The sequence below is a fragment of the Oryzias latipes genome, chromosome 3, assembly GCF_002234675.1.
Source record: "Oryzias latipes chromosome 3, ASM223467v1".
Taxonomy (NCBI): Eukaryota; Metazoa; Chordata; class Actinopteri; order Beloniformes; family Adrianichthyidae; genus Oryzias; species Oryzias latipes.
In genome coordinates this window covers 31,763,775-31,783,137 of record NC_019861.2, presented here as the reverse complement: position 1 = coordinate 31,783,137, position 19,363 = coordinate 31,763,775, and the positions used below count along the sequence as shown (strand labels likewise).

The 19,363-nt window shown below is 37.8% G+C and overlaps 1 protein-coding gene across 3 annotated transcripts in view; it reads right to left on the bottom strand.

Moving 5' to 3' along the window:
* Positions 1–19,363, bottom strand: part of ntrk3 (neurotrophic receptor tyrosine kinase 3) — a 229,911-nt gene that overhangs the window by 130,103 nt on the left and 80,445 nt on the right. For all 3 annotated transcript variants that reach the window (XM_023953663.1, XM_023953662.1, XM_023953664.1), the window contains exon 4: positions 8,433–8,501. In XM_023953663.1, coding sequence (XP_023809431.1) covers positions 8,433–8,501 — 69 coding nt within the window. The remainder of the gene's footprint in view (positions 1–8,432; positions 8,502–19,363) is intronic.

Sequence of the window (19,363 nt, the reverse complement as noted above, 5' to 3'; positions counted from 1 at the left end):
TTATATTCACTTACTTCCAGCACACAGAAGAGACAGAGTTGTTTTTTTCCTATTCTTTACCATTAAAAGAGAAAACTTTACACATAGTTCAATAGTTCAAGGACAATTATATATGGAGTTAATAAAGTCTCAATAATCAGAAATGCACACAACCTGTTTCACAAATACACACGCTCTGATTCACAAATGTAATTTTACGCAAACGTGTAATATTCATTTGGAAATGCACACCCTGTGTTTCATAAACACACATTGTGTTTCACACATGCATAATAAGTGTTTCTCACAAATGGGCACGCTGTGTTTCACAAAAACAATACATTTTTCAGAAATTCACAAAACATATTTCAGAAATGAACAATAGATGCTTCTGAAAAATCATTTTTAGCTGCACTTGTAATATGAACTCACAGTTCGTTCAAATTTTAGAATGTGCATTCACAAACCCGCTCTCATTTGTGAATCTCCCCACATTTGTGAGAGATTTTTCTACGGTGAATATTGAGACTCCCTTCACGCTGCAGGTCAACTAATGTCACCATTGGCTAATGGATCTGTCAATCAAACTCATCAGCAAAGCAGGCGTGCTCGCTTTCAGCCAATCTAATGGCCCCCTAGACTTTCTGTAGCTTCGACACTGATGTCAGAACTGAATGTGTACGGCACTAAAGCATGGCGGAAAAGTTTTTGTCGTTTTTCAGTTGGTTCTTCAACTGTATGATTTTTTTCATTAAAAAAAAGTTTAAAAAAAGAAGCCCATCCCAAAGCAGATGACCATAAAAACAGAAGTTAGTCAAACGTGGGATTTTGAAATTTGCAGCTGTCAGGTGAGACGTGACGAGTTTTGTTAATCCCTAGCTCTCGTCTGACTTTGACTGAAAGACGAGTGTCTGAGTTCTGATATCGCCCCACTGTCTGCAGCATCACCTGTGCATCTTTGACTGATCCAGCAGAATTTTCTGGAAGTTGGTTTTATCACCACATAATAAATGTGCATCCTTTCTTCCCCCAAAAAAACAAGTTTTTGTGACACTCCATCATTTTCACGGTGGATCTCGCTCTTGTGTCAAGGAGAGGGCTGCACATAGAAAGTAAATAAATCATGGTTTGGTGCCATCTTTGTTCTTTTTACGGCTGCAGCAGTATGGTTAGTCTGTGTTGCTGCAGGCTGTTTCACCGCCTGATTTTTATATATATATATATATATATATATATATATATATATATATATATATATATATATATATATATATATATATGGGCCTCTGAAGAATAATTTCTCTCTGAAGAGTGAGGCTTGATTTTGGCTTATCGACAACAGCACCTGCACAGCAATCATGGAGCGGAGAGGGCACATCAGTCGGGTCAGGAAAGGCAGCCAGTAGGAGAAACCCATAAAAAAAAACAAAGAGCCAAAGACAGTTTCAAACTTTACTTTGTTATGCAATTGAATAAAAGATAAGGATATCTTTTGGTTTATTAATTAGTTTGTTGATGCATTTTTTCACAGTTGTTCCCTCCCACGCAGATTATTATTAACTTGTGTCCTCATTACTCATCGGTTTCTTCAGTTCGCTGCTTTTACCTGAGTTCTTTACGGGGAAATGTGACAATGATTTGAGGTTTTTAGATTCCATAGTCTTAGCAGCCTCAATGTTTATGTCATTCACCAACCTTCATCCATTAGACCAACTCTTGGAATTCTTTTTTGTCTGAACAGAATAATGTTTAGTTACTTTATTCCAAAAGTTTTTTTGTTTTTCCAGATTTTGCTGGGAGATTTAGCTTTGTTTCATCCTAAATCAAATCCGCAGTTTGGCTTTCAGTACCCACTCCAATCAAAATTGTTTTTGGCGTTTTTAACATCATGTCTTGCATCATTATCTCTTCACATAGATCAAAAAATGATTGGAGTGGGAATTCAAAGAAGTGTTGTAGTTTGTACATTTTTTTAAATTTTCATTATATAAAACAGTCATATAATATATCACTATTTGGTCTTAGCTAACATGATATAATATTATATTTCCATGTTTAAAAAAAATGAAATGCATTTCATTTTTAAAAGAAGATGATAACTGGAGGCTTCCCTTCCTTCTCACTGATCGACAAAAATGTGCTTACTTTGCAGAGGAAAAAGTCCCTTCTTTCTAGTTGTCATTTCTGCTTTAATTTCTGTGCAATTTCATACTGACGTCTGTATGAATATTTCCTCATAATCCGTGGAACACCACTGACTCAGATGCTGGCACATTCCTGGGATTCTCCCATTTTACTATCAGCCTTCAAAACATGTGGGTTTCGCTCCATGAAGCCCTTCCAGTTTCATTTGAGCTTTAATACGTGTCTCAATAAATAAATCCCAGCTAAATTTACACATATTGTTGTGAAATGTATGGTTGTAAATAAACCATAAGCCATGAACGGATCAGTGCAAAACCTGGTAAGTGCTGAAATTAATGCATTTTATTCCTTTTGGTTAAAAGTGCTTCATGTGTTATATTTTAATTTTTTTGCGCAGTACTCTGTTGAAACAATTGACGGTTGATGAAAGCTGGACTGAGCGACTCCCCCCACCTGGCGTTCTTAACAGGAAGTGCCCGTTGGCTCCAAGAAGCCAAAATCTTATAGACTTCTTTTGAGAAACACACACCTATTACTCAGCCGTTATAACAGTTTTTAACATGTTCTTGCCAATCTTAATGTTTTTTCACGATATTCAAGTTATAAACGGATCAATCAGATGCCTCAATAAAGATATGTGGTCTTACGTCAAACGGTTGAAATGTTTGACAGATTTCGTGTAGCCCGCTTTAAAGCAGTAGCGGTGTGGACATCCAACACTTTGGATTGGTGAGGGGTTGCCATAGAAACCGTGACTCAAACCGACTCGGACCAGTTCCTGGTTACTGATGTCGTCGAGCTCCAACATGGCAGCGTCCTCATTGCCCTTCATTTCAAGTGGCGCCTGAATTGACTTGCTTAATTTTATTGGAGCCAGAAGTTAATCATTTCTATGGGTGACATCTTTATTTATTTATTTTATTTAGTGTAGTTTAGTTGTTCCACAATGTGTAACAAATAACAGATCCCCTCACAATACAGAACGTGGAAAAAAATGGACACCCCCGAAGCAGATGCTTATTATTAAGGGTCCAGCATTTTAGTCAAGCGTAAAAGACATAAAAAGAAATAAAACATATAAAAGAAATGAAAAAAAAATCACACTCAGTCTCTCAAGTTATGATTTACAGTCAATGGTTGAAACATGGTTGCGAGTTCTGAGGCAGGCCAGAGTCCACATGTTTGATCCACAGCGGAATAGGCACAGTCTCTGTTCATTTGGTGGTTTTGTCTTTACTAAAACAAAAACAAATACTCGCATATTTGTTGTGTTGAAAAGCAGATTGAGAGGATATGACATTCTTTCTTGCTACACTTCATTTAGTGTTGTTCTTCTATCACAAAAAGGCCTTGAAAAGGTGTGGCTTTCAGTGAGTAGAAGGAACTGACTGAGAAGGAGGATTCTGTCTGATGCATAAAACAAAATGTCCCTAAAAAGGCATTTGATGCCAACTTTGCTTCAAATACTCCCCACTTATAACACTGCGAGAGCCACAGAGGAGGGTTTAGCATTCAGCCGCCCCCTTCACCCTGCTGCTACTGTTGTCAGAATTCTGCTGGGCTGGACTGCTCAGCGCTGCAGCCGCGCTTCTCCGGCTAAAGGGCACAAAGACAAAGCGCCAGAGCCAATAATCTGTGTCTCATCCAGAAGCAGCATGAGGCAGACGGCTATTGTACTTCTCTTCTGTGATGTCGGAGCCTTTCACAGGAGCCACAAAAGCCTCTGGATTATTGAGATTCTCCTGATAATTTCCCCATTGTTGTTGATATTAAGACATTGCAGGGAGTGTGAAATATCTGTGCGGCTCACCTGCAGCACAAAAATAGCTGTTGTGCAGTTGCTCTTTTTAAAGCCTGTTGATTACAGAGCCGCCATGACCTATTTGATGTGGGATGAAATGTATCAGTTTGACCTCTTCAATGTTGCATTGATGTATATGCTCAGTCTTTCACCCGACAACACTCAGACCATGAAACCTGGAACCACATGCTGGGAGGCTGTCGATTCGGTGTGCGTCCATGTTAATGTGGCAGAAATAATGATTATGCAGACACTGCTTTTGACTGAAATTAATTGGTTATGTGCAAGACAGGAAGTTGCAAAGAATAGCTTTTTTCAGTTCAAATCTGGCCAATCAGAGCTGCTTTGACAAAAAAAGGCTTGTTTTCTGAGGGCAATTTCAGCTAAACATCTTTCCTTTTCATGCAATAATTACCTAATTTTTGTGTTTTCTGTTTAGGTTTAATTGGTCTGTGCCATAGAGCACACACACAACTTTCCATTCTTGTCTTTCCTCACAAAAAAATTTGGAGTAATTAGACAGAACTTTAATGAAAACACAGCCCGATCAATGAAGACATTCTTGCAGCGCCAACAAAGGAACAAGAATGCTCAAAACTGACTCCCTTTTTTATTTCAGGCCATAGACATAATGAAGCCTTGAAATTGGTTCTCTTTTACTGCTTAAAAAAATACTATTACAATAAAATTGCCTAGAGTAACAGAGATAACAGGGGTTGGTGTCACCGTCAAAGGGGCCGTGCTCTTCTTTCATCACATGATATGGAAATTGTTTCGGCTGGTTTGATCTTTCTCTATTTACATAATATCTGCGAGCATGAGCAGCATGGCTGTGGTTAATTCTGCATTGTCCTAATAATTAAAGCCAATAGCCGCCCGGCGAGCCAGTCTTGTTGAGCACAAATAAATCATATGCACTTTCCTGGCTAACTCAGTGCTGCCTGAGCAAACAGATACAATGAAGACAGGAGGCTGCACACTCGGTCAATGATAGAGTGACTCATTTCTCATTAGCAAGGCTTGATTTCACATGGTTTGCCTCTTGCGTAACGCCCCAGTCCACGTCTGTGCCGCCACGCCACTCCGACTGACACCTCTTAACCAAACACGCCAAATGGAATAGACACAAACCTTCACTTCTCATCAGCATTCAGCAGGAACCACAGCCTTCACCCCGGCCCCGCTTTTCATGTTGGACAACAAAGACACCATTTGTACGCACCTGAAATGGTCGCCTAAAAAGAAGTTGCACCAGACATCAGAGACTAAAACTGAGCCCTGTTAGCTCGGGAATGATTTTGGGGAGGGAAAAAATCAAATCCACAACCACGAAGTAAACACCCAGCACCATTTTTCTATTCTGTTTTAAAAAAGAGCCTAACAGGTCTTAACGTTACATGCGAGTGGAAACGTGGGTGTGCAATAATGCATGACATAAATGGCTGTTATTTGTGTGCCAGAAAGTGAGTGAAAATGACTTTGGGCTTTAATGGAAATGAAAAGGTTAAGCAGCAGCAGCAGCATTAGCCAGGAGCTGCTAATCAAAAGCTTTTGATTAAGTGATCAGCAGCGTCAGCAGGTCGGTAAATGAAGGATTTTTCTCTGCTTCCTGCTCTGAAGCTTTCAGGTTTGTGTGAAATAAATGTCAGCAGAGCAACCATTGCTGCCCATCATTAAGGGAAGCCAACTCTAAATGAGACTGAGTTCATCATTCAGATGTTTGACCACTAAGTCAGACCGAACAAAACTGGAAAAAAAAGAATGAGTGCAATTAAAAAGAGCTGATATGTAAATCTTTGTCAAAACTGTGCGTGCAGCATTTATGTAAGGGGCCAGTACTCGCACCTTTCTGCTGACTGAAGTGAGGTGTAAGGCCACCTTTGGTCATTAAAAGCTTCTTTGTACATCATAAGCAACTTCTTTAGTCTTCCTTGACTTAACGGATACTTCATGATACAAGTGCCACAAGCACGAAATCCGTACATTCATTTTCACAACATCCCTTAAGGGGATATACGAGCCTGAAAGGAAACTGTAAAACACACCTGCACTCCCCTAAGATGTACCTTCTCGTCTTAACAACCCGTCATGGGCCTGGACGACCCAAAAACCTGCAAGGTTCAACCCCTGTATTGTTGCATGTGAATAAGACTTTAGACATGTAGGAAAGATTACAGTGTGGTCGTTTGAGGCTTCGAGATGCAGCAAAACTCCACAATGATGGAGGTGTGTTGTAGCTTTGAATTTCTTTTATTTTCCAACATTTTCAATAAGTCTTTTAAGTTTAAAAAATACATTTACTTTTTTTCTTTCAAATTAGCAATTTTGCTTTACACATTTTCAATAAATGCATGTATTTTCAATTTTCATTTACTGTAGGCTGATCCTGATTTGAGCCTATAGGGTTAGCATTGTGTTTGTGGAGTAACACAAACATATGAGATGGCCAAAAGACTGTGACGCTTAGCTACACGGTGTCTCTTTGCATGCATCCCAACAACGCTTTTAAAACACCCATTTTAAAATTCCCCTTAGGGCAAATGGTTGTTCTTGGATACAGTATGGTGGGTTACAGAAGGTCAGTTATTACACTGACTTTCAAGTGAATGAAAACCAGATTCTAAATTTGAAAAGAAAAAAAAATTAAAAGCACTTTTAGACTCGAAATTACACATTGTGAACGTGAAGAATTTATTTAAAATGTGAAAAATTTAATTGTTAATTTGTGACAAATTTATTTTAAGCTTGAAAGAAACATTAAGACGTCACGTTTTTAGCCCATCAGCTCTAGTGGAACATGATTCAACTTGGTTGGAAGAGGTTATGGGGCTTTTAATGGGGTAAGATTACTGTCAATAAGAATCGTATGTCAGCGTATGCATGAATAAAAAAAAAGTTGTGCACAACTTAAAATAGAAAGAAAATATGTTTGACATGTCTGTTTTGAACACATTTTGTCTTTGTCTTGCTCACCTCAAATACGAAATTTCCCCTTTTATCAAATTGTCAAATATAGGTCACGGGGTCACAGGGATATACATCGAGTCCCAAAACATCGATTCAACTGAGTAAGCATGTGGTTTGAGCCTCATTTATTAAACCAAAACAGAATTAAACTTTTTAGAATTATACTGGTCTCCTGCAAGGGAAATTATCTTGATACCATAGCTCTGTTGAAATAAATAAAACAGACAAAAAAAACACGATAATAGCGATTTCCTGATGCATTTGTTTTTGCCAGGCGAGAACTGCTGATCGAATTAACAATGCACCGGACCCGAAAGTGGTGGGGAAAAAAGAGCAGCAGACAGCCCTTGTGTTAGGTGTAAAAAAGTCCATGTTCATCAAAAACGAGATGATAATAAGAGAATGATAAAACAAAAACCCAGCCAACGACACTGAAGAGCGGCCAGAGGTTTTCAGGTTTTTACTGCCATAAAATGATTTGTTATGGGTATTTCATAGTTTCGTTGAGTGTGTTTTATTAATTCATTTATTTTTCTTTTAATGTGTTGGGCAGGTCGTTGCAGGTCGTAGGTTCTTCTTCAATGACAGATTTTCTAATAGCTCAACTGTTTAAGAGTAAGTTTGCTTTCTCCAAGTTAACCTTTTGAATATTTTGCTTGCTTTCTAAAAGCCTCAAAAGTCCCAAAAAATATTTTTGATGTATTTTGACAATGTATTTAGTTTCAGTAATTCATAAAAAGGTTTCCAGATCCTTAATGGTAAATTGTCCAAAAATGTAAATAACTAACATGTGGGCTCAGTTAGTGAAAATATACATCTATTATAGCTCAATCAGTTCACAGTGAGCTGTTTAGACGGTCGTCTTCCTCTTTTCCTCTAGTTCTGGTATCAGCTGCATTCCGTAAGCTGTGTTTGTGGGTGCAAAGAGTAAGCTTTGAACTAAATGACAAAATGTCAAACTTTATCGTGCAAGCTAGTAGGACCTCTCCTCTGCTCCGGGACTTGTAGCCTGGCTGCAGGACTACCCCAGATCAGCATTGTACCATGCTCTCAGAGGATCTGCCCTGCTTCTACCTCTGAAAATAGCACAATAAGGAGGTCTGCTGGAAACAGTCCTGCATCACATCCTGCTATAACTTGGCTTTAAGCGTCAGGAGGCTCCAGTGTTCTGCTGATGGACAGTTTGAGCAGGTCGACATCGTCCTCCAGAGCAAAGTTGTAAACGCAGTGATCACTAAAATATTCACAGAAACCTTCTCCTATTTCTTCCGTGCTGTTGCTCCACTCATGCTATGTTTTCATGATCCCAACGAATGACTTAGACACCGCTTCCAGAGGTTTCCCTTCGGCACCCCTTCCAGAGGTTTGGTCCATCACGTGCGGGGAGACAAATTGGAGTTTGTGTTCAAAAAAGACAGGAAGTATAATGGCATGCAGTGAAGACAGCTTGTATCAGGGCGGCGGGAGTGCAGGGAGCCATGATAAAGTGCTGTAATAAAACACAAACAAAAGCCAGCAAGACAGATTAGACAAGACTTACAGCTCGGAGAGTTGGAGGTGCTTGAAGAGCTGCCATGACAGAGTGGTGAGAGGATTCTTTGACAAGTTTCTGTGCAGAAAAGAAAGAAAGAAAGAACAAAGACAGCATTAAACTGACTTATTTTATGTTGACGATTTCATGTCTGTCATGTCAGCTGTGTTCTTCTTCTCCACTTCTTGTTTTTTTATTTTCCTTTGTTTCTAAAGCAACGCTCGCTGTAGGGTCATTTTGACTTTTATCCTTACTTGGAGTGTGACATTTTCAGTGTCTGAATTAGTTCATGTTCTGATGACATTCAAAATATTCAAAACCTGCAAGTTTTTCACTAACTTTGTTCACAAAGTTCTATACGAAGAAAAAAATATGGTGTATTTCACAGATTTATTCTCTGTCTAGAGTCTGCATATCCCGACTTTACTTCTGTTTGTTGCAGAAGTTGAGATGTGCATGAGAGGTTATGGCACAGTTGCTCTTCATTTTTCTGCTGCTGCAAAAACCCTGAACCCGTATAAAACCTCTGCAAAATCTGAGTATCACATTTATTTTAGAAAAAGACAGTTTGGCTACCAGATAAATCACTGTAAAACACAATACAAGGAATACAGAAAATATTTTTACCTTTTAACAGACACAGGAAGGAAAATTTGAGTTTTTTTCCCCAACACAATAAGCAACAAGTTTTTGTTTTGAATATAAAATTCAAGTTGGCGTGTTTTTCTTAACAATAAAACTGTTTCATATGCAGCTACCAGAGACAGACAAGAGCATGATCAGTGGACTCAGGTCAAATATGCTACACCCAGTGCTTGAACATCAAATGCTAAAACAGTTTGATGTGACTAATAGTCCATTTTTAAAGCCTTTCCAGTGGTCTCCTACTAGCTTACAGTCCCTCACACCTCCAACCTAACATTACCGGTGCAACGGAGATTACAAGCAATAGTGGAGCTATCCAGCTGTTGAGTTTCGAGCCAGACTTCAGCTCAGATGAGGAAAACCAAGACGTAAAGGGATCCATTTGTCTGCAAGTACATACATCAGAATGGAGTGGAGCAGGGAACTTGTGGCCCGCCAAGAGTATTTTCTACGTCATAAATGCAATCTTTTTTTCCAACAGCAGTCTTTGTCTGTTCCTGATTCACAATAATTTGAATAAAGCAATCCTTAGAAATCCATTCTTGAGCCTAATGTTATTAATGTATGTCCTCCATCATCAGAGAAATGTTAAAAACACATACAAAAACCCCCACAATTTTCACCGGAGTGGGTCTTTAACTGCCAAGAAGAATTTGAGAGAAAACAACATATACATTTCTGCACACATGCAGGGGCTTCTTTAACTTACTTTTAAATGGTAAAATAAAACTGTCACCTACTGTATGGTGATGAGACATGAAGCAGTCTGAACCAGATCTGTACATAGTTGAATAAATTTAGCTAACTGAATTCAATTTGACTTGAAATCCTAAAGAAATGTTAATGTGTTCAGTGGTTATTGTGAAGATATTTTTAATGTCTCATTATCCTACGTTTGATATTTCTTTGTATGGATGTAAAACAGCTGATTGTACTGTTTTGTGCATTATTCTTGCTTTGATTTCTTGAAATGAACTATTTAAGATTAAAAAAAAATGTATCTACTTTTAATGAAACATAAAATATTGCAATTAGATCACAATACATTTTTCTTTGAAAAAATGCCTTTCTCAGACATGTGCAACACATTGTCTGTTTGGTAAACAGCCAGTGATGCACTTAGTGATTTGTTGCTTGATTTTCTGGGTGTAAGTAAATTAGGAAAATAGTTTCACAATCCAATAGTGTCACCATAATGATGAGTTGATTTACTAAGCTTAAAAATAAACTGAATTAATGAGCTGAGTTAGTGTTGACCTTATTAAAAGTTTGAAAATATTCATTAGAACCACAGAAAACAAGCAAAGGGGGGAAATCCCCGAAAAACATTTTCAAAGGTTGTCAGCGAAGCCATCAATCTCATCCGTAATTAGTCACAGTTATTTCGGCAGCATCTACCTTTGTTTTCTTGCTGCTGCATGTCGTTTTACACTTCATTCGTTTTATTACCTTGAACCGAAATGTTTGTTTCGCAATTTGTATATTTTATTTCATTTGTTTTTTCATCTTATTTTGTAGAGAAGAACTTTAGCAACATTATGAAAAAATTCTCAAATTTTAGAGTCCTACCCAGCTTTCAATTTGTAAAATATAAAATGTTCTCCCCATTAAAAAAAAAGATCTTTTTCTGGTTTTTTTGCAGCTCTTTTGTTTAAATCCATTTGCAATTGTCAAAAGTGAAGAAAAAAACAGATTCAACGTGCTTAGGGCATGCCTGTAAAATCTGCTGTTTATGGAATTTATTTAGCGATTTTATGAAACAGAGATAAAAGTTTTAGTTATCGATTTAATCAAAAAGACATAAAACCAACGGCAAGTAAGAAGGACACAAAAAAGGGTTACAGAGGAAAGTCTCAAAATGAATAATGGTGGGCGGATCCGTATCGAGTATAGAGTATCGATAGTATCGATAACAAGGTAACTTTCGATTACTTTTAAAACTTTCTTTGCAGTTTTTCTTCAATGCATACAAGTGCTTGAATTTACTAACAGGCTTCATTCGAACAATTTGGGCAAAAACCTGCCCGATTTGAGCAAAAAACTTTACTTTATTACAGTTTTGCTTTTTTTAACTTTTTTTTTTACTAGTGACTTTTATTACTGCCTCTATTTTAAAAATATGTTTGTGGTATTTCTTTTCACATTTTTGTTATATTGCAGCTTTTTTTTATTGTCTTTTGCACTAGTTACTGTTTTGTAACGACTAATATGCACAATCTATAATTGATGTATAGTCAGTTCGGATTGTCATAACCAGTTAACTAACATCTTTATTTGTCAAAAGTCTCCGTCCTGTGTTTTATTAAACGTAACAAATAATGGCGCTTTCACAAAATTATTCTATAATCACAAAATTTAACGAAATCGGGATGGATACCAACAATACTAGCCCTCTAATTGGATCGATACCCAAATTCCCAGCATTACCCACCCCAAAAACGAGTACAAATATTACACTATTTGAAGATAAAAATCATTCTGAAAATTTTGGAAACATTTTAAAGTTGAGAAGTCTAATAAGGCAAAGAATAATTGTGGTACTTATTATGTTTTTTCTTATAGTTTAGTAATTTCTTTAATTCCTTTGTGCTTATGTGAATATTTATCTAAGGTGTTAAAAATCTATGCATAAAATATTATTTGATTGGGAATTAATGTGTTTTTTTCCACCCACTCCTTTTTCAAGCACTTTATTATTTTGTGTTTATTTGTTTTGTCTAACTATTTTATTTTGTGTTTAAAAAATAAAATGATACGAAATCAAATTCAGTTTGCAAATAGCTGCAGCTTGGTTCAAGGGTTCAGACGTTCCCTGGACAAATGCTACAAATAAAAAGTAAAAACACAAAACTGTTCATTATAGTATTTACGTCCATCACTAAATAAATCTGCTAATTTCCTTAATCTAATACACACTTACCATCTGCAGCGGGTTAATTTGTATGAAAGAGCTATTAGACACTTGCATAACCAAGCGTGTCACCATAGCAACAGGAAGCAAAGGATGCTGGAGGTTTTTCTCGTTGCCAGTGGTATCACATACATATATATACAAATATACATTATATATATATATATATATATATATATATATATATATATATATATATATATATATACAAAGCCCCTCTCACCCTCCATGGGTGGTTTCTCCTCCAAGCTCAGGTCCTCTACCAGAGGCCTGGGAACTTGAGGGTCTTGTGCAGCAGTATCTTAGCTGTTCCTAACACTGCGCTTTTCTGGACTGAGAGGTCTGATATCATTCCAGGGACCTGCTGTAGCCACTCCTCCAGCTTGTCACCTTCACCTTTGATGCTTTCTCCAGTTCTTCTCTGAATCCCTGGTATTTCTCCAGTTTCTCATGTTCCTTCTTCCTGATGTTCCCATCGCTTGGCACTGCCACATCCACCACAACGGCTTTCCTCTGTTCTTTATCCACCACTACAATGTCTGGTTGGTTCGCCATTACCATTCTATCAGTCTGGATCTGGAAGTCCCACAGGATCTTTGCCCTCTCATTCTCTACAACCTTCCCATTTATACCTTGGGGTTTCCTTTCCATATTGTGCAAACATGTTTCTGTATATTATTCCAGCCACTTGATTGTGGCGCTCCATGTATGCTTTCCCTGCCAGCATCTTACACCCTGCAGTTATGTGCTGGATTGTTTCAGGGGCCTCTTTGCACAGCCTACACCTTGGGTCTTGTCTGGTGTGGTAGATCTGAGCCTCTATCACTCTGGTGCACAGGGCTTGTTCCTGAGCTGCCAGGATGAGTGTAGGCCAGCCCTTTCTAGCCATTGGTAGGACTTTTTGATATCAGCCACTTCAGTTATGGTCCGTGATACATCCCATGCAGGGGCTTGTCCTCCCATTAGGATCTGTCCTCCAGCACCGTTTCCTCTGCTCTCCATTGCTTGAGACATTCACTGAGCACACTGTCAGTTGGGGCCTTGAGCTTCAGGTGGAGGTCATTATGTGAAGCTGCAACATTATGTTCTACTTTGCTTATGAACCTTCTCTGATCCTAAAAGCTTTACATAATAGTTTAGAGACATATTTTACAGGCCCAGCCCTGCATCAGAAATCATTTAGAAGCAGGGCCGGGCTGCTAAATTCTCACATCAAATCCTGCTACCTAAAATCCTCATATTTGATCCACAGGGTTCCGAACAGGCAAACATCAATTTAAGGCACTTAAAATAGGCACGTTTGCTCTTGTATAAAATATATACATATGCCCACAATTGCACTTGAGCACATAACTGTTATGATTAGGCCAGGAAAATTGCCATTTCAAAAGTAAAGCGGTTTTAAAAAAAGACAAAAGTGGGTTTACTTAAAAAAAAAAAAGCAAAGTAACATAAAAATAAAAGTCTTATATATAGAACGAACAACATGTAGGTGTATTAAAAGCCTCACCTTGCTGGCTTTGCATTCTGTTTTTAATGACCAATTTAGACACTTAACATCATTACATCCCTCGACTGCAAAAAGAACTATGTCGCTTGTAAAGGGGTATTCACATGGGTGTAAAATTAACCCTGACCTAGAAAAACGTGAAGAAACTATTTTTTTTTAAGCATACTGCCCCTGGGTGTTACCGCGACAACAGTCCAACAGGCACAAAGGTATAAATAACTTTTGGTGATAAAAAAATCTGACAAATTCGAAAAATTTCTGCTTTGTAATTTTCGTTTTTACTCTTTAACACCGGAGATTTAGTTCCACTGTTATCATTCTTTTGACTACTAGAACTCTAAGCATTACACAATTAAATCCAGCAGACTCTGACAGAAAGGGTTTTTTTCGGTATGCAACACTTTAGGTCAGTAAGGTGTTGCATGTCGATGCAAAGCCAACATAAAAAGCTGATTATCCTTATTTAAACGTGAGGATCAGTCCCTTGAGGTGCAATGTGTCTTTTTCAAGGGGGTCCCTCTATATCAGACATTTACTAAAGTAGATGAGAAGCGACAGGGAAAAAAAAGGGTGGAAAAACAAGCAAAACAGGCAGTACAAACAAGATCGCAGTATGCATGGACTCACTCACACAAACACACCAGCTCTCCATGTTTACCACTCTGTGGAATGACATTGCACAAAATAAATGTTATTCCAATCTTAAAGGAAAAACAAATAAATAAAAGGAATAAATAAAAATCTTATCTGTGTCAGGATTAGCTGATTCGCATTGATCCAGTTGAGGGATTACCGTGTGTTAAAGGGCATTTTATATAGCTGTCCTCAATGATATCTCATGTGTTAAGTAATATAACTAATGTACCAGCATCAAAATAATCTAAGTACCTTTTATGAGTACCTTTTATATTTGTCAGGTGTAGGAACTCGCCTAATCTTTAGTGCAAACCAAAGAAACAAACCTTTACTCATTAGAAACTACATTAGGAAATAAGACAAAACAAGCCTGTTTTCCTGTTTCTGCTCTTTCTTCTTAGTCCGAGCTTGTTTTTGGCAGTACCATTCCATAAATAAGTAGCTATAAAGATATCTTAACCTTGGCCCGCTCAATCCAGCCATCCTCCTTTGATGAAAAAGATGACTGATGGGATTAGATTTTTGTAAGGTCCATTTTGCTCTTTGGCTCACTCCTGAGAGTGCTGTCTATGAACGCAAACCAAAAGAGATGAAGGTGTAAAATCTCCCAGCATCCCCCAACAGTTCCATCTGAATATTTGGGACTGTCTAAAATCTTCTGTTTGGTTCATAAATGCATGGTTCTTTTGTCAAACAGAATGTCTTATTTACTACAGTCTCAACTGGGAACAGAAAAACTAAAACTATACAAAATATCCAATTACAAAGAACACACAATTGTATCACACTTCTTAAACAACCAAAACATATTAATCATCACAGACATTTGCAACAACACTGATAATCTAAGAACAATTACCTTCCTTTAAAAACCCCCTCCAATGAAAATATTGTTTTTAACATGTTCTTGTGGCATTTTTGTCATGATAAATGACATATATAAAGAGAATTAAGGTCAAAATTGCATTTCTGTGTATTTCTTTATACACATTGTTGTGAATCTGAAGCCGATGAAATAAATAGTGTCGAAAAACGCTTCTAGCTGTGACATAGGTGCTACAGTCGGCTGGCCACAAGCTCCCTGCTCTTCTCTATTTTGATGCATCCACAGACAAATAAATCCATGTATGTCTTTGCCTTCCTCGTCTGAGCTAGAATCTGCCTCAAAACTCTACAGCTGGATAGCTCCAATATTGTTCACCATCTTTGCTGAACCACTAATGTTAGGTTGGGGTTGTGAGGGGCTGTAAGCTAGCAGGAGAGGGTGTAAACAAAGGGATGATGGGGAAATGGGCGCCTGCCTACACCCTGCTAATTGTCCCGCCTACAACTGTTTTGACCAAAAAAAAATGGCACAATGTTAAATAAAAGACCACTGGGAAGGATTTTAAAATCGATCAAAAGATTATTGGAGTAAGTTTTTAAAGAGATCTTCCTGGATTTATTTCACTACAGCAAGGCAAAGAAAAAGGACAAGAACTTCTTACAATTGTTCACATATTTCTGTGGAAAACAAAGGCTTAAACTTTGACCAACTCATTAAAAAAATCAGCTGCTGCTGCAATTGTTTGTATTAAAAACTTTTGCTTTAATTTAACGAATACTTCTTTCCTGAATCATCCCGAAAACCAAGCTAAAAAAGCAGATTTCAGGATTCGTGTTTTGATGAAACTTCCCATGAATGTGCATGTGTCATTCAAGAAGCGGAGTGTTTTTGTGCACAGAGTGAGACCTCCCCACATTTCTGTTTTGTTCCAAAAGGTCACTCCTCCTCTCATGACAAGAAATGTCACCAACAATTGGATTTGGGACAGGTTAAACTACAATAACAAACAAACAAGCAAAGAGCCGATCAAAGCTGAAGCAATGAAAACAGACAGGAGGTGAAGGAGGCCAAATGCTGTTGGGACTACAGATAAATATTAAATTAGGAAAATTAGTGGTGTTGAAAAATGGTTCTGTTCCTAACACAAGCAGCCATGTTTGCAGGCCAAGTGTGGCACAGAGCTGACATGCAGCATCAGCACAGCAGCTCTGTGTTCACCCAGCCACAAACCGCTGCTGCTGATGGTGCTGCTGCTGGTGCTCAGACTGAGCTCACTTGAATAACGAATTATAAATTCGTGATTCACATGAAATTTTCATTAGGTTAGGGTAAAAAAAAAAAGTATACAGCAGAGCAAATGATGCATCTCTGTTTTATCATCGATGATACTATTTGCTTCCCAATGCAGCCGTTGGGAAGAATGCTAAACTCAACCTCCATGTTAGACTCCTCTGCAGAGAAGGTGCAACTCCTCCTCCTCCTCCCTGCTTCGTTAATAATTCTATTTGGCACAGATGCCATTGGGAGGGCTTGGCCACTCAAGAGAGTTGGCTAATTAGTGCAGCATTACTTGAAGCCGAAATGTACTGTCTGAGAGTGGGGGAGGTCTGCAGATTGACATTCAGGATCATGTGCAGGGTAACCAGACAGTCGCCAAGCTCAGTGTCGCAGCGGATCAGCAACACAGATGCAGCAAAGTCCAGCTTTCATCGGATTCGCTCAGAAGAAGGCGCTAATGTTTTCTACTACGACATAAATGGATTGCTTCCGTTTAGTCCTGCCTTTCTTTCTTTTGCGACCGTTTTTTCTCCTTGAAACGCGTCGTAGCTTTTTATGCTCTGAGTTATGTGAAAGGCTGTAATCTCAAAAATCACCTTCAACAAAAGTATGTCTGTTATTTTATTTTTTCATGTGCCTCATTCTGAAAAAAGTAAGTGCTTTTTTTTATCAGAGCTCAAAAGCTGGCATTTTCAAAAAAACAGTGGAAATATTTGACAAATGTGCAGATTATTATGTAATTTGATTGAAGCCATTTTGTGTCTGCGTTTAATGTCAGACTGTCTTTTTAGATTATTTAAAACATATTACAGTGTAATAGGAACAGGACATTTTAAAGCACACTAAAGTTTCCCTTCATTCTAGAGGAACAGTTTTCTTTTTGACTAGAAATGATAAACACTCACTAATTTATTTTAAAACAAATCAAACCAAAATGACTATTTTTCCAGTAGTATCTTCCTTTGCAGGTGGAATTCAGACCAGAGACAAACAATCATCAGTAAAATCAATGCAACACACACAGACCCAATATAACACAACTTAATAAATAAATAAAAACCTAATTAAAAAAGACACGATAAAAATCTTAAACATTTGCAATAAACGTGCTACAAATAAAATGGTTGAAATTCTATTTGTTTCTCTGAACATAGTTGCATCAGAAAAAAGCAACTCCATTTGATGGATTAAATAATTTTCATTTTCTTTTAATATTTGCACCAGTCAGCAGTGAATCCAGTTTATTATTATTATTTTTTTACAAATAGAGTAGCTACACAAACCTCCTAAGGGGATTTACAATATATAACTCAGGGGGTTGAGAAATATGACAAACGGAGGATCACTTCACAATATATATTACCTTTTTTATTTAATTTTTATTTTAAAAATAAATACAAGGAATTCATTCTATTGTAGAGCCAAACTAAATGTTTCCACTTTTCTCTGTGACAGAATCAGCTGATCTCGGCTTCAGAATGTGCCGGAATTCTGTTAATCGTGTAAACGGTTAAAGAGTTACAGTAGTTTCATGTAAACAGAATGTAAACACCAGAGTCACAGGCCTTTTGTTGCAAATATGCATCAAACCACTTTGGTTCCAAAACATTTTTTTTTGTTTTTTTGTTTTTAATAGCTGGAAATAAATTCAGGTGTCAAGGGGTTAAATATTTTTGCACCTTCTGTGTTTTTAAGAGATTCACTTTACAGGATTTTCTTCATATTAGCCAAAAATGCATTCTTCTCATGCTGTCATTGTTGAATTTCCAACCTCAAACTATCCAACAGCAGGAAGGTCACTGCTAAAGGTTGAGGGTAACATAAAGGGTTAAGACACTAATAAGGCTGGCATGAGTCTTGGCGCTGTGCATAACTCTGATAATGCTCGACACTCATTTCATGCTTTTCAGTCTCTAGTGTAACTATAAATCTCATGGTCCACTGATCCATAGCTTTCCACAGCTTAAATATACTGAATGCACCTTAACTGAGTACACACTCTGCACTGTGTGTGTATTGAAGTGCTCAGTGCGTGTATGTCAATATGCGTCTTCCTCCAAAGAGAACTGGCTACTACTGAATTAATGTTTTTTTTCTTTTTCTTTAGAATAAAAATAATCTTTTTGGGTTAATTTCAACACTTTCTTCTGTGGACAATAAGTCATTATACAACAATTTTTCCATCTTCGTGTCACTGCAAAAGCCAAAGCGGCCTTCTCATTGAGTGCATAAGGGGATCAATGAGGTTTTTCTTTTAGCACAAAGAGCAGATCTTCCCTTCACACTGTACTCCTTTATTTCCCGTAATCAGCTCAGCGAGAAACTTGACTGTCTCAAATTATGCAAAACTTTTTTCTGCCAATTTGATGCCATGGCAACAAGCGACAGCCAAACAAATTGGCCTATTTTGGAAGTGATTACAATGGAGCAGCACTGTAAGAAGGTAATGATGCAGTGACAGACAATTACAGTGTGTTCACTTCTAAAGATCCATGATAAATATTCATGCAATTGACTAATGCACCCAAAGTGTAAGCCTTATGTCTCATTTTAAGCTTTCATTTACTCCTATTTGTTTGGATTTATTTTTATTTGATTATATATTTATAAATGTGCTAAACAAGTTTGCAGACACTGCTATCGTGATGTTTTTTGATCATCCATGTTTGTTTTATTCAATCAAACGGTTCTGTTTCTCCGCCCGCCATAAGGAAGATGACCATATCTGGGAAATCCTGTGTTTGCTGCTGCTTATCATCTCATAATCACCTCATTATCATCATCCTATCCACCTGTTCAGTCAGGTATTGCAGATTCCCTCCATTGTCCCTTCAGTGCCGGATCATAGTAATTTCTACTCGTTCCAGAGTTACGGTTCCTGTCTGGTCACGGATCTAAGTTAAGTCGAAGACCTTGCCTTCTGGATTACTGTCATTCAGTCCACAGATTCCAGCAGCATTTGATATTGGCCAGTGCTCCTCACTCTAGCCTGGAATTCCCATTCAAAATGTACCCTCATCTTTCCTTCAGGAATATAAAAAACAATTGTAATAGCTTTAGGGTGTCTCTAAGAATCTGTCAGCAGAGATCTCATCCCCTCAGGACTACCTTAATGACCCTCTGAAAGAGTTGCT